This window comes from Rutilus rutilus, assembly GCF_951802725.1.
Source record: "Rutilus rutilus genome assembly, chromosome: 21".
Lineage (NCBI taxonomy): Eukaryota > Metazoa > Chordata > Actinopteri > Cypriniformes > Leuciscidae > Rutilus > Rutilus rutilus.
Genome location: NC_140226.1, coordinates 22,636,027 through 22,651,122, shown reverse-complemented (window position 1 = coordinate 22,651,122; position 15,096 = coordinate 22,636,027). Strand labels below are relative to the sequence as shown.

Sequence of the window (15,096 nt, the reverse complement as noted above, 5' to 3'; positions counted from 1 at the left end):
TTTATACTCATTAGCACTCATTAACACTTATTAACACTCATTCTCACAAAATCTACAGCTAATGGCTTGATAAACGTAAGCGGAGTGCCTGCGCTAATAAAAAAACTCAAAGGGTCGATGCATAAAAATTTACGGATTTTCACGTTGACAAATGTCGCTTACATCTGCACTGAAGGTTCACTGATGCAGTTGCAAAACTCACTTCTTTCCATGAATGTTTAATGAGTTTAAACTACAAGCTATTTTCATTTAACGTGAAACACAAAAGTCTATAAATGTAGTTGAGAATGTTTGTTATACAAAATAGAGAGCAAATATCGTTCCAAATCAATAAAGCACCGTGGATAGGTAAATAGCTCCCAATCCTTTCCCAATTTCCCAATTTCCCTTGACTGAAAAAAATTAGATTAAAAATAAATACCTAACAAGGAGCATTTATTACCTTAATATAATGATTCTACCATAGTTCAAACCTCATAGCCTGTGCCAAAGGGGAACACAGATGTGCAGTGATGTTTTTATTTGTTTATTTTTTTTGCACAGGGCTCAGCAGGAAATGGTTCTGTAATAATGCTTCCTCAGAGACCTTCACTGAAGCATTAACAATGTGAAGTCCAAGGTCTTGCTGAGGTTATTTTGTGCTGTTCCATTGGTTGTTGGAACATTCTTTGAGTCCACACACACACAGGTTTGATCAAGGCACACTCACTGTTCATGCATTGCATAGTTCAGCAAAGCTCTTGTCAGGAAACATCTACACTTGACATTTTTGAAGAAAATATGAGTGGTGCTTGCCTGTGCAAATCTTGCCTCCTCAGTGCCAGTGTGTTGTGAGTGGTTTAAAGGGTGTTGCTCTGCAGTTGCTAAGATGTTCTGGGTGTTCAAATTTTTTTTTTTTAAGGATTCTTTTTTTCTTAAAGGTTTTTTGTTTGTTTTTGTGCCAGTTTTATCAGTTGCCAGGCAAAATAATCGAATTACTTGGTAAAGTAACATAACTCATCTCATAATTTGAGGCATTTTAAATGCATTTATTTATTTAATTAATTAATTATATTTCTATTTCAAGGGAGAAATAAGCATTTTTAGGTTGTTCACACTTGTAGTTCGGTTCGCTTCGCTTGTTTGGTTCAGATAAAAAATAAAAATAAAAATAAACATTTAGTCCTGGTCCTCTTAGCGTTCAGATTGGCCTTTTTTATCACCGAACCTAAAGGGATACGTTCACAACCTTTTTTTGGGGGGGCTTTTGTGACCTATTGCCTATTTTGAGACGGAGCTTACCGAACATCCAAAACAATGGTGTGTGCAGGGAAAATGCGCTCAATGCATGTGCATGCATATGAGGGTATTTTGCCCAGATGAGAACTCGTGAAGAGCATATAAAATGTGTAAAAGAGTCAAAACAGCGGCAGAAATCCCTCCACCACACACACACAAATGATCTGCTGTGAGGAGATGCCTGTACCGAACTGTGATGGGCAACATCGTGACTATGACGAGAAAAAACAGGTATGCGTGAGCATTCTGTCCTTTATAGGGTCGCATCTTCCTGTTTTTGGTTCTTTTACAGTACGTCATGTTATTCAAACCGTACCAGAGTTCATTGTCTTATCATGTCTTAAGACGCCTGTCTGAAACCAGTTTCCTTAGGAGGTACTAAATCTAAATAATTCAGTTCTAAATCATTTGGCTTGATGTTATGATGTCTTAGAATGACTAACTAAATAAATAAACTGGGCAATAAGGTAGCTTTTGGACATAGCCCACATTTTTTAAATAAATAAATAAACTGGGCAGTAAGGTAGCTTCTGGACATAGCTCACATTTTGGATGTCTTCCTAATCTAACCCATCTGGTTTTCATCAGCTCGATAGTAGAGTGCTCCATGACCTCAATCAGATGTGTCAAATAAGGGATTCATACAAAATATGCAGTGCTGGGCATATTCCAGATATCGTTAGAGAGTAGATTTTGACTTTACTTTGCAGTAAGACATTGTAACCTCAAACATTAGTTTCTGTCAATCACCATCTGCAAGAGGCTATTCGGTTCAGAACAGCTATACAAATCAGTAAGAATAGAGCGACTACCAAAGTCTATAAATATAATAAATATAGGATTGGAGATGTGAAAAGCACATCTTGAATATTGTGCATTAGTGGTTGTCATGTATTATATTAGCAGTAAAAAGTTAATTATTTGAGACTGGTATGAATATGCTATAACTTCACAATGTGTAGGTATGTGGTAATTATCACCTATCACATGCAATGTACAGGATGCCATCAGTCGTAAATTTACTGTGCAAAGTGTTCTTAAGGGAATACACAGTTCTTGTGACTGATGTGTTTTGTTTTTATGGTTCTGTATGGCACTTTGAGAGTCACTAATCTTGCCTTTCTGCTTTCAGGACTTTAGCTCACACTCAAGAGAGGGAGGCAACATTCATTGATTATTTTTTCCCCATGTTACTGTACTTCCAGCCATTAAATATTCATTGACATATGCATTTTACCAAATCTTAGCAATAATTGCTATTTATTAGTCTTTGCCTTTTCAGCCCAGTATTATTCTTTGCCACTATAACTCGCCCTACATGACCAACAATTTCTTTCAAAACGGCAGTGGGTTGCAGTAATGCATTGCATGGTTAATCATCCACCTGTAATGTGAAAAAAAAGTACAAACCCACAGGAGCAGAAAGCCTACAATACACTAACACAAAAAAGGTATTACAAAGGAGGAAAAAACTGTGGTCCTCAGTATGAAAGCCTTAAGCCCGCTAAAACCTTACAAAATTAGCAAGACTGTTTTTGCTATGTCACATCTTTAGAAAACTATTAGAAGAATAGTGTATATTACAAGATTTGTGCAAGATGGTACTACACAAAAGTGTTGTAATATTTATATGGGCCCCCAGTGAAACTGGCAAATCTTTATAAACGAGTGCCAGTGGATGTGTGGTTCTCAAATGTTTTTCAAAAACAAGTAGTCAAAGCCAGAAGCATCCTGCCTATTCAAACAAGCCGGTAGATATTTTTGAGCCATGCATTTTGAATGCAAATTCCAACATAAATTATTCACATCTTTAATTAAGTCACACGACACGATTATTATTGCAAGTAGAAATAGCATCAAAATGCTGTGGTGAAAAACGCTCAGCAGAAAGTGTGCCAGTCAAATCAATTCACACCTTCTGCAGATCAATTGCTTTCAACAGAAAATTCTGTCAACATCTAACCATCCACATGCCACTCAAAACTCCTGAGACATCTTTCCTTATGGAACACCATAGAAATATACACTAGATGTCGCCTTGGGGTTCTAAACATGCATCAAAACCGCCGCCATCTTTGGACAGGGGTCTTGTCATAGGAAGTAGCTAGGTAACGCTGCTATCTCCGCCTGTACTTCGAATTCATGGTGCTGCGTATGGATGTTCACGCGAACGAAATCTTAACCAGACAGCAAGGGATTACATTTACTCTGTGGATGGTAGTAGTCAAGTTGTTTTCTTATAAGTTAAGTGTACATTTCTCTGCTTGGAGGAAGAAAATTAACTGTGATTCTCGCACAGAAAATGAACTGTGAATGTGCTGTACTCTTTAGATATTATTTGAAATAACCCTTGTGTTTAAAATGTACAATATGCAGGAGTTGATCCTCAATACCCACTTTTGGCTGTGTTGTGCTGTGTTGTTCCTAACTTTTGATTTTTTACCGATTGTACTCAAACCTTTTAATGGAAAAAAAGTGTTGCGCTTGTAACCTGTATAAGTACAGTCCTAATAGTATGCTTGTCCTCTCCCCGTCAATCTTCAAACAGTACATCCATGATTATTATACATAGAATTCCACAAATCTTATGTATGTGTGCGTTTTGCACAAGGATACAGTGGGCTCAAGGGCTTGTTTCTTCCTTGCAAACTGGGGATGGAGGTGTGGAAGGACACTGGAATTTGTGAAAATGTCAACTGTTTAAAGCCTTTCTTTAAAGTGAATTCGTTAATTTTAATCAATTTTATTCATCAACAAATTGCCTGTTAATATAATCATGGAGGCGCCCGCGCGGTCACTTGCATTGCACGTTAACTGGAGCGCATCTCATCATAACTTAATGAAACTCAGTGTATGCCTCACACAGACATGAGAAATACATCAAATACACAAAGCTTGAATTGTCTTTAAACGAAATAATTCAAAACGAAAAGAAAAAGGCTACTCCCTGATTATGTAATCCATTATGTGCATTTCTCTCTATAGGCGCGTTCACTACGGAGATGGCGATCGTCAACTTCATCTTTGCAGTCGAGTCGACACTGTCAGAAAATACTAGTTTATTAATAAAAATCAATGCACCCGTCACCGGATTTACAAATGCACTTCTTGCTTGTTGCACGCACACATATTATGTTGAAATAACGAGATATTATGTTGAAATAACATTATTATTAATAATACATCTTTTAGAATATTTGATTGAATGCTGAATGTTGCGCTTGTTCAATTTAATAAAATTAAAACTTTAATTGTGATCATTAAAATATTTGAATATTAAATATTTAGTGGCCAAGTTTTGCTCATATATATATATAGCGATAGTTCATTCTAAGTTTACTCAAGTGGAAGAATGTGACTAATAAACTTAGGCCACTAGCACTATGCATTATATTTTGAAAAAGAAGGAATTATCTTAATATCAAAACCTTAAATTTTCTCTGGACTCTGGTAAATACATGTCTGACCGTTGGAACGAACCAAAAAAACTAGAAAATCGCATTCATGACGATTTATGGTGATTTTATTTCCGTTAGACCTTTGCCTACATTGACGCTGATGCATTAAAGAGGAGGGGCTCCCCTGTTCCAAGATGGCGGCTCTATTGACGCATTCGTTCCAATGAACTGCCGTAGCCCAGGCGACATCTAGTGTTTATATCTATGATGGAACACAAGGAGCTGTTATTATTTAAATCTCAAAACTGCTTTCCATTCAACAGACCATTGTGAAATACAGTTGTGATTTTGCTTGTTTATTAAAAAAAAAAAGATTATATGACTAAATTATGTGGGGTTTGAACTCCTTTGAACGTACGTACGTACGTACTGTATATACACACATAAATATACTGTAATATACTGTATAGTTTTTATTTATTTATAGATATTTTTTCCCCGCAAGACTTGCATTGATCAAAAGTGACAATAAAGACATTTACACTGCTACAACAATTTCCATTTTAAACAAATGCTATTCTTTTTAACTTCCTATTCATCAAAAAATCCTGAAAAATATCATGATTATTCTAAATATAAATAATAATAATAATAATATTCATCCTTTCTGAAGGATCGTGAGTTAATGAAGACTGTAGTGATGGCTGCTGAAAATTCAGCTTTGCTATCACAAGAATACATTATATTTTACAATATATTTAAATAGAAAAGTTATTTTAAATTGTAAAAAATATTTCACAGTATTACTGTTTTTACTGGATATTTGATCTTGAAATCTTACCGACCCCAAGCTCTCCCAACCCCCATTTCTGTTTAGCAGTTGTGTTAGGTTTGTTGTACATTGCCCAAGTCTTTCAAAGTTTACAGAACATGGCACACTAAACGTGCTACACAAACCAGGAGTGGAGGGTTGATAAATAATTCAGAGAAACGTGTAAAGAAGGTTGTTGTATTCCACATTAACAGTAATGCTTAACAACCGTAATGTGCATTGTACATCCCAAGGTTACTCGGCTGATGATTGCCATGGTGTAGAAAAGCATGTAGAAAAACTGGAGTAATTGGCCTTCTTTGCACAATAAGACCCATCGCATAAAGATCTACATTGTGGCCTGCAACATATGCTACTGTGCAACTCAACATCATTCACAAGTTCAACTGTTCCCCTTCAGAAATTGCACTTGGAAATGTAAGAGAATTTTGAATATTGTATAACTATTTCTATACCTTTTTAATGTCTGCTTGTAAGAGGTGTGAATTATTTACAGTAGAAGCCAGAGGAACTGAGAATGGCCCTTTCACATTGGTCAGTCCAATCTGGAGGAAACTGTCACAGGCAATTGGCTAACTCTGTTTAACAATGTCATAATGTATATGAATGCTATTTTCATTCCCACCCCCCACCCCGGCAACCTCAAATATACTTCCAGCTTGCAAAGTCCAATATTACACAACAGGAGACTGTCAGTATGTGTGACCATATGGTACATTTTAGATGTGGAAAAATGCAGCCATCAAATTTTAATTAAACTATTAAAGAATGTACTATTTCTAAAGTAAAAGCAGTGCTTGACCTCTGTTTCTGAAGGGTCCAGTTTGAACCAATGTACAATGAAACTAAAGCAGTCTGTTGTGGCCAGATAAGCAGAATGCATTTGATTATTCTGTGTTAGTAAAATATAAGCAATTCTTCTATGGACAGATGGGATGTTGAAGCTAAAAAATACTTAAATATTAGCAGCTCGGATTAACACTGGAAAAGCAGAGAATGGACGCATTTAGCTGAAGTGTGTGATACTATCAGCTGACCACGACTGTCTGTGACAGATATGAGCCTGGAATTAATGGAGAGGCTGCATATGAAATATGAAACAGAGAGCCATCACACAGGGTAAATGACATAAATATCAGAAAAATATCCATATATATCCAATCAAAACATGCTGACATCAGATCCAACAGTGGACCAACAGTTGTACTGAATTACATGAACTAAAAGCTTATCGACCTCTTAGATGTCTTACTATCGGAGCCCTCTTTTTCATTTCGGCCTAAGTGGCCTGTTGGGATGGTGTAATATAGTACATTAGTCTCGCTGTACAATAAAACATTTATTAGTCTTTCCAGTTAGCATCTTCATCAAAGTTGACTGCGGTGTAATTCTTATTGACTTCGAAAAGGAAGACGAGTTCAGGCATTTTTATATTTGCATCTCTGTTCACCAAAACGTAACAGCGCCAACGGCCTTCTTAATATTTTCTCTATTTGATTATAAAATCAGTGCAAGTAGATTAAAGCTAACCTGGAAGTCCACACTCTTCAAATTACTTTGATTTGTTAAACATATCCTTTGATCAGGCAAATGCAACAAGGGAAAAAAAGAAAACAGTTGTCATGTGAACACCAAGAGCAACATTAATTGAATAGGAGAGTGATATGAGTTGAGCATATTTGAAGTTGAAAAGAACAGGAAAAACATAAGAGGCAGTGTGCAAAGAAGGTCTGTTAACTTTTTTTTGCAAATCCTGATTAAATGCGTTAGAAAAGACAAAATACAAAAGACCTAACTGTTGTTCCTCGCTTAAAAGGTATATGACCACTCGAGACTCTATGCTCAACTTGAACGACAACTACCACCTTACGAAGTAATGTGAATGCATCAGAGACTCACTGGAAATGATATAGGCAGATACAAATTCCATGAAATCAAGGCACCTCTATCCACATTACCAGCATGGAAGAATGGGTTAATTGCTGCCAAACATCAAAAGTATGTATTTTTTTCTTCACAAAAACAGTACATACTTTTAGGGCATATAAGAAGGCGAATTGGGACACAGCGTTCCTGTCACTCCGATTCAAATTCCAATTTAACTTCCAATTCAAATACCAACTCTTGAACTTAAAGGGAGCAAATTCTTTCATTGTGGTAAACGTGTTAATCCAAAACATTTAATGATCAATATGTAGGGGTGGAGGTACAGTGTAGAACGATTGCTGTTTGAATCCTGTTGAAATCTGTAGAGAAATCTGCAAGTGAAGGATCCAAGCAGACCAACTTAGTATTTATCAATTCAATGTTCAAACACCTATCATGATTCACCATGCAGCATCCATGGAGTAAACTAAGAGGGCATGAACCAGCATCCAACTCCTAAAAATGAAGTACAACCCACAACAGTTAAAAATTTGCACAGGTCATTACACAGGAATCATTTGTTTGTTCATATGCCACTTACAAACAGAAAGCAAGCCAACACACTGTGAAACATGAACATAATCACACCATTTGACCACTGAATGTCGACTGAATATCACAGATCCCAGATTATCACATCTAGCGAGTAACGTGCCATATTTAATATGACATCAATCTAATCTGTATGAGGAAAATGAAAAGAATAGCCTGAGGTTATCACCAACTGTCTACTCTAGGGTCATCATGGATTTCACAATATAAATAAATGGATAAATGTACATTTTAAATTCTAAAAAATAATGGACTACGTGTCCACTGTGCTTGACTTCAGGTGCTCACAACCAACCTGTAGCAAAAATGTTGCACTGATTCTTACTTTCTTTTTTTTTACCAATCCAAACAGTCTTCCATTAAGTAACAGTAAATCTGCCCTTGTAATCCATGTGACGTCAGCTAAAATCGGTCTCCCAGCCGACGCTTTATAGGTATAGCCTTCATCCCATTATGACCAACCCCTTGTAATATTCTGCAGGAAGAAGGACGCTGAACCGTTTCTATGTAGGTTTCTTACGAGCAGCCTAACCTACATACAATTCTGTCAAAGGAAATTTAACAACCTTACATCATATGCTACTGCAAATCACACATCACAACAAATGTGCTTTCATGGCTATTCAATATAGCTATTTAGCTATTGAGCTTAGAGGACAAAATTCATCAAATATTCTGTTTAAAGAGGTATTTGAACTATACACATGCTATAGAGAAAGCACATATATGTTTAGAATTGTTTTTGATTCAAAACCTTAGATACAGTCACTGTAAAAATGTTAGATAAATAAATGTGAAAATACTGCACTAAAAACCTGTTAATTTGTTAAATGTAAGTTATCTTAATGCATACAGTAAAACTAATATTATGTTGATATAATAAATGATAGTATATTATAAATTGTGATATAATTTTTCTATGAAATATTCTTAAAAATGTGATGTTGAAATTAAGTACAGTATGAATTACCTTAAAATGTACATAACAAATATATTTAACAAGGTAATATGTGATACACATTTACATTTAATTATTAAAATTATGTTGTTTATTAATAGAAAGTACAAGTAGTATGAGTATAAAAGTATCATAAAGTAAAATATTGTTTACATTAATAAATTGCTTATAATTTTTGGAAAAGAGTTTGGGAACATCACATTTACAGATTTATTTCAAAAGTTTCCTCTTATTTTTATCGGTTATACACATTTAATCTACAGTGTTTTGTAGGCTACTGCATTTTATATTATTCAGTTAATGTTTACTGCTTTGTTTTGTGTAATGTGTAATTCCGAAAGTGTTCTGTATTGGGTAAACTATGCTCTGTCTTTATGTATTAATAACCATTTGCTGGAAAAGCCACTTTCGATTATCTCTAAGTCATTATGGGTCGTTCCACTGTAGCCTATACCACCTGTGTCATTAGCAAATTGTATAAGCCAGTTCAGTAACATACAGGTTTTAATAGCTCAAATAAGTTGGTATATCAACATTATATAATTTAACGACATATATGCTGTAGAGATCTGACAGATTGAATTATAAAAGTCACCAAATTGCGCACAGTTTGTGACAACTTCCCCATGTGGCAAATAGCCGTCAGTCTGCCCATATACCTAAATACTTTGCAGCAACGTTTACCACAGTGATGGTCACAGATCTTTATGCGTTGATCAAGCAATGCATCTCCTAGTAATAAAGATATTTCAAAACATCCTATAAATAACGGTTATCATGCATGGCATCGTAGCCTATTTCATGCATAAGCCCAATACGAGGCAGACTGGGGCCACAGGCTAGCCCACAGTGCACCTGTAACGCAGGAACTGTCAATTGACATGTGAGCTATAGGGCCTACATCACACTGGATATCATTGAGAATGAACATCCACATCTACCATCTACCTCGCAAGGTCACGACAGTTCTGTAAAGGCTATTGTACGTAGCCGCTACGTATGTTCGTCTTACCGTATATTCCCTGGCAAAAAACGCCTTCAAATAGTGCGGCCAATAACCACAGGAGAGCAAAGATAATATCCATCTTTACGTTAGTCTTAACATATCCAGCTCCTCAGGCGGCGAACAGTTGAAGGCAGTACGTGCAGTCCAAATCTCCCACCTCGCGTGACCGTATCATCAAGAAACAGCTGAAGTAGTGTCAGTCCGAGATGTCTCACAAGTCATTTCTTGCCAGTTCAATGCAGATGTTCTCACCAAATTGGTCTAGGCGGAGATATAAATATGTGACAGATTAGGAGGACGAGCATCAAACCTTCAGAGCGGGTCTCCTCCTCACACCTTCGCCGGCATTAAGCACCGACGCGGTTGGCGAAAGTAAATGACAGCGCCATGGGAAACACGCGCGCTATTAATCGGTTACGCGCGCTGGCATCCACCTCATCGACGTTCCCAAAAGATAATACTGCGGAATTTAATGCGAAAGATAACCAATAATCGACGAGACCGCCTCTCTCATCCCTTCGTGCGTTCAGGATGCCGGTGAGGCAGAAAGGCACGCCGAAAAAAAAGCTCCTTGATGCTGATGGGAGCGCTACTATAGTAACACTATGATTCTTCGTCTCCAGCGGATAAACAGATGAATCCGCTATTTCATTAGAGCTGTGTGGGCCAGCTTTACTTCTCGGAAGTCTTTGGTCCCGGCTTGAAAAAAAAAAGAGAAGAGAAACAATGACACACACACACACGGATGTGTCAGGTTAGGTTGCCTATATTCAGGATAAACCGTAATTTAGACTGGATGAAATGTGAAGGGTGGTCGGGCACGCTGCGCCATACGTACTGCGCTGGAACGCCGGAGCCCAGCTGGCTGACTACGTCAAAGAGCGCGTGAGTGAGTGAGTGAGCGCGCTCGGATCTCATTTGTATGAGAAGCACTCTCGCGCTGAGAACGTTCGCAGCAGAGCAACGTGAACTTCATTATAAATTAAAGGCCGCTAGTATAAATGGTATAGGCTACATGCTTTCTGACGTTTGTTCGTTCGTTTGCCTTTTTCTCTAATTGAAACGGAAGATGATAGCTGCTATTCATTTCGCCGCTCACCTCCTCCCTTGTCGACTTTATAACTATCAAATGAATGCTTTTTCCTTCCATTATCAACATATCAACCGCAACAATGGCAGTAGATGCGAGGCTACATTCTGTTAAACATTTCACTATTAAATCAGGTGATGTTAATATGCTTTCATTCGAGCTAATACAATCTGTTACTGTAAAACGAACTGACGATGATGACACAGGTGGTTCAAGAGAAGGTCACATGATGACTCACTATAGCAACCGTGAACAATGATCAGACACTAAAATAAAACAGTAAACATTAACCAAACTAAAATACCACAAAATACTCAAATGTAGGCTACATAATAAGAAATAAAAATGTTATGATTTTAATAGAGAATTCTGAGAATGGACATTTTACTGTAACATTTTACAGTAATATTATGTTGGCCAATTAATAATTAATTCACACTTTTTACAACTAAACAATTCACCACAATGTTTTTGTAATAAGTATACATATTGCCTTATTTAAATATAAATGTGTAAAAACCTTGTCATGTTTCACTAAACTTTTATCATGGTCATTCAGTGTTTAATAGGTACTTACTAACTGTTATTCAACACTTTGCCAGAAGTGGGCCAGTGTGGCCAGTGTTCCAGGGGCCTTGAACTGAAAAGCAAACTTCTGAAAATGTAAATATACAGTACAGATTAACAGCAAATGTGTGCAAGTAATATAATAAAACCTAATAAACAATACATTGTGCCCCAGGGTCTCGCGTGACTGTAATCCTTGATCACAGTAGCTCCTGTTCATGCATCACCCTGATTGAATCAATGATTTTTGTGTTACCAGCCCAAATCTTTTTGAAAAAAGCAGCTAGCACCATACACTGTAAAATCCAACAGTGATTCTAACTAACACTTTTTAGTTAACTTTACTTACTGTCTTAACTTAATTGTAAAAATCTAGTCATCTGTACTATTCACATACTATGCTTTGTTTACTAAGAAAACCCAGGTTAAGATTAATTGATTGGTTTGAGTGTGGTATTTGAGGCCGGGGAAAATCTTAATGGACTTTTCACTCATTTCCTCCACTTCTGCAGTTATTTTTCTCTGTTTGCATTCACTCATTTCCCAAAGTCATCTTGAATGTTGAAATTTATACAACTGAAAAATTTGAGAGAACATCACATAAGCTGACTTCATAAATTGATGTTGATTTTCCTAAAATGTTTTTAGTCACCATTATGGCGATTAGTGATCCCTTTGGTTGGGCACTTGGAACTTCATTTATACTATTGTAATTCTCTTCCCATTGATGCAGCGATTGCAAAAAGAAATCACTTATTCGATTTCAGGTTTCAAAGGAAGATATATATATATATACAGTATATATATATATGTATATACTGTATACAGTGAGGAAAATAAGTATTTGAACACCCTGCTATTTTGCAAGTTCTCCTACTTCAAAATCATGGAGGGGTCTGAAATTGTCATCGTAGGTGCATGTCCACTGTGAGAGACAATCTAAAAAAAAAAATCCAGAAATCACAATGTATGATTTTTTAACTATTTATTTGTATGATACAGCTGCAAATAAGTATTTGAACACCTGAGAAAATCAATGTTAATATTTGGTACAGTAGCCTTTGTTTGCAATTACAGAGGTCAAACGTTTCCTGTAGTTTTTCACCAGGTTTGCACACACTGCAGGAGGGATTTTGGCCCACTCCTCCACACAGATCTTCTCTAGATCAGTCAGGTTTCTGGGCTGTCGCTGAGAAACACGGAGTTTGAGCTCCCTCCAAAGATTCTCTATTGGGTTTAGGTCTGGAGACTGGCTAGGCCACGCCAGAACCTTGATATGCTTCTTACAGAGCCACTCCTTGGTTATCCTGGTTGTGTGCTTTGGGTCATTGTCATGTTGGAAGACCCAGCCTCGACCCATCTTCAATGCTCTAACTGAGGGAAGGAGGTTGTTCCCCAAAATCTCGCAATACATGGCCCCGGTCATCCTCTCCTTAATACAGTGCAGTCGCCCTGTCCCATGTGCAGAAAAACACCCCCAAAGCATGTTGCTACCACCCCCATGCTTCACAGTAGGGATGGTGTTCTTGGGATGGTACTCATCATTCTTCTTCCTCCAAACACGTTTAGTGGAATTATGACCAAAAAGTTCTATTTTGGTCTCATCTGACCACATGACTTTCTCCCATGACTCCTCTGGATCATCCAAATGGTCATTGGCAAACTTAAGACGGGCCTTGACATGTGCTGGTTTAAGCAGGGGAACCTTCCGTGCCATGCATGATTTCAAACCATGACGTCTTAGTGTATTACCAACAGTAACCTTAGAAACGGTGGTCCCAGCTCTTTTCAGGTCATTGACCAGCTCCTCCCGTGTAGTTCTGGGCTGATTTCTCACCTTTCTTAGGATCATTGAGACCCCACGAGGTGAGATCTTGCATGGAGCCCCAGTCCGAGGGAGATTGACAGTCATGTTTAGCTTCTTCCATTTTCTAATGATTGCTCCAACAGTGGACCTTTTTTCACCAAGCTGCTTGGCAATTTCCCCGTAGCCCTTTCCAGCCTTGTGGAGGTGTACAATTTTGTCTCTAGTGTCTTTGGACAGCTCTTTGGTCTTGGCCATGTTCGTAGTTGGATTCTTACTGATTGTATGGGGTGGACAGGTGTCTTTATGCAGCTAACGACCTCAAACAGGTGCATCTAATTTAGGATAATAAATGGAGTGGAGGTGGACATTTTAAAGGCAGACTAACAGGTCTTTGAGGGTCAGAATTCTAGCTGATAGACATGTGTTCAAATACTTATTTACAGCTGTATCATACAAATAAATAGTTAAAAAATCATATATTGTGATTTCTGGATTTTTTTTTTTATTATTATGTCTCTCACAGTGGACATGCACCTACGATGACAATTTCAGACCCCTCCATGATTTCCAAGTGGGAGAACTTGCAAAATAGCAGGGTGTTCAAATACTTATTTTCCTCACTGTATATATATGTATGTATGTATGTATGTATGAATGAATGATGTATAACATAACTATATTTCATGTCAATTAATGATCTTTTATAATTTAGTTGCTAACACTTATGTCCTAAACACCTTGTGAAACTTTTAATTGGGTTTATATAATCCCTCTATATTTGTGACAATCTTGCAATTGATCATACTTGCAATTGATCAGACTTCAACATTCAGCCTGCAAAACACAACATTATTTAAAGTAAATTATCAAGTACTCTCTACAGTTCTTTTTTAGTTACTAGAACTCTTGTGTAAGTGAACTATACTAACTAAGCATTTGTCAATACCACATACTATTCTATTTCACTTTCATTTTTATTTTTTTTCATACAAACGCAATCGGTTTGCATGCTTTTTTTAAGTAAGTCCAACTAATTAGATTTTACAGTGTACATTATGTACATTACATCTGTATTATCGATATGAATATTTCATATTTATATGAAATATGCAATCAAATGATCAATCGAGTGCTATGGATTTCAAAATCTAAATAATACTGTCAGCTTTGTCAGGGCTTCACAGCCATAGAGGATTAGTTGGTCAACAAATTGTGTACTGTACATATACTGCCATCTTCTGGAATAAGAAAAAATAAAGTTACATGAAAATACATGGTGACATGCAAAACAGCACAAATTGATTACATTTTCTATAAAAATAATATTATTATTCTTAATTCACTATAACATTCAAATATTGTATCTGAATATAATTAGTGCGATTATGGCTTTAAGAACTACACAAATGAGAAATTACATAAAATGTTGTTGGTGGTCATCTAGACTTATCTGAAGCATGTAATCATTTAACATATAAGTGATTGCAAATGCTGTTTAAACTGTATTATGTGAAAACACCATATAGCAATATAGCATTGATGAACATGAATAGGCCAAAATATTTTTAGGATATTTTGGGGTTACTTGACAGTCTTTATTTAAATGAAGTTTCATGTAACAAAGTTCGGGAGGAGCACGTTCAGGTAATCAACCAATCAGCACAAGAGGAAGCTGGTATAAA

At 36.7% G+C, this 15,096-nt stretch overlaps 1 protein-coding gene across 2 annotated transcripts in view; it reads right to left on the bottom strand.

Moving 5' to 3' along the window:
• mdga2a (MAM domain containing glycosylphosphatidylinositol anchor 2a) overlaps positions 1–10,791 on the bottom strand; it is a 145,905-nt gene extending 135,114 nt beyond the window's left edge. Inside the window, exon 1 of one of the 2 annotated variants that reach the window (XR_014625770.1) lies at positions 9,957–10,791. Coding sequence is in view for 1 of the 2 variants with exons in the window: in XM_084393785.1 (XP_084249911.1) it covers positions 9,957–10,029 (73 nt within the window). In the remaining variant the exon portion in view is untranslated. The remainder of the gene's footprint in view (positions 1–9,956) is intronic. The other variant, XM_084393785.1, reaches the window with a different exon arrangement.
• Between the last annotated feature and the right edge of the window lie 4,305 nt (positions 10,792–15,096).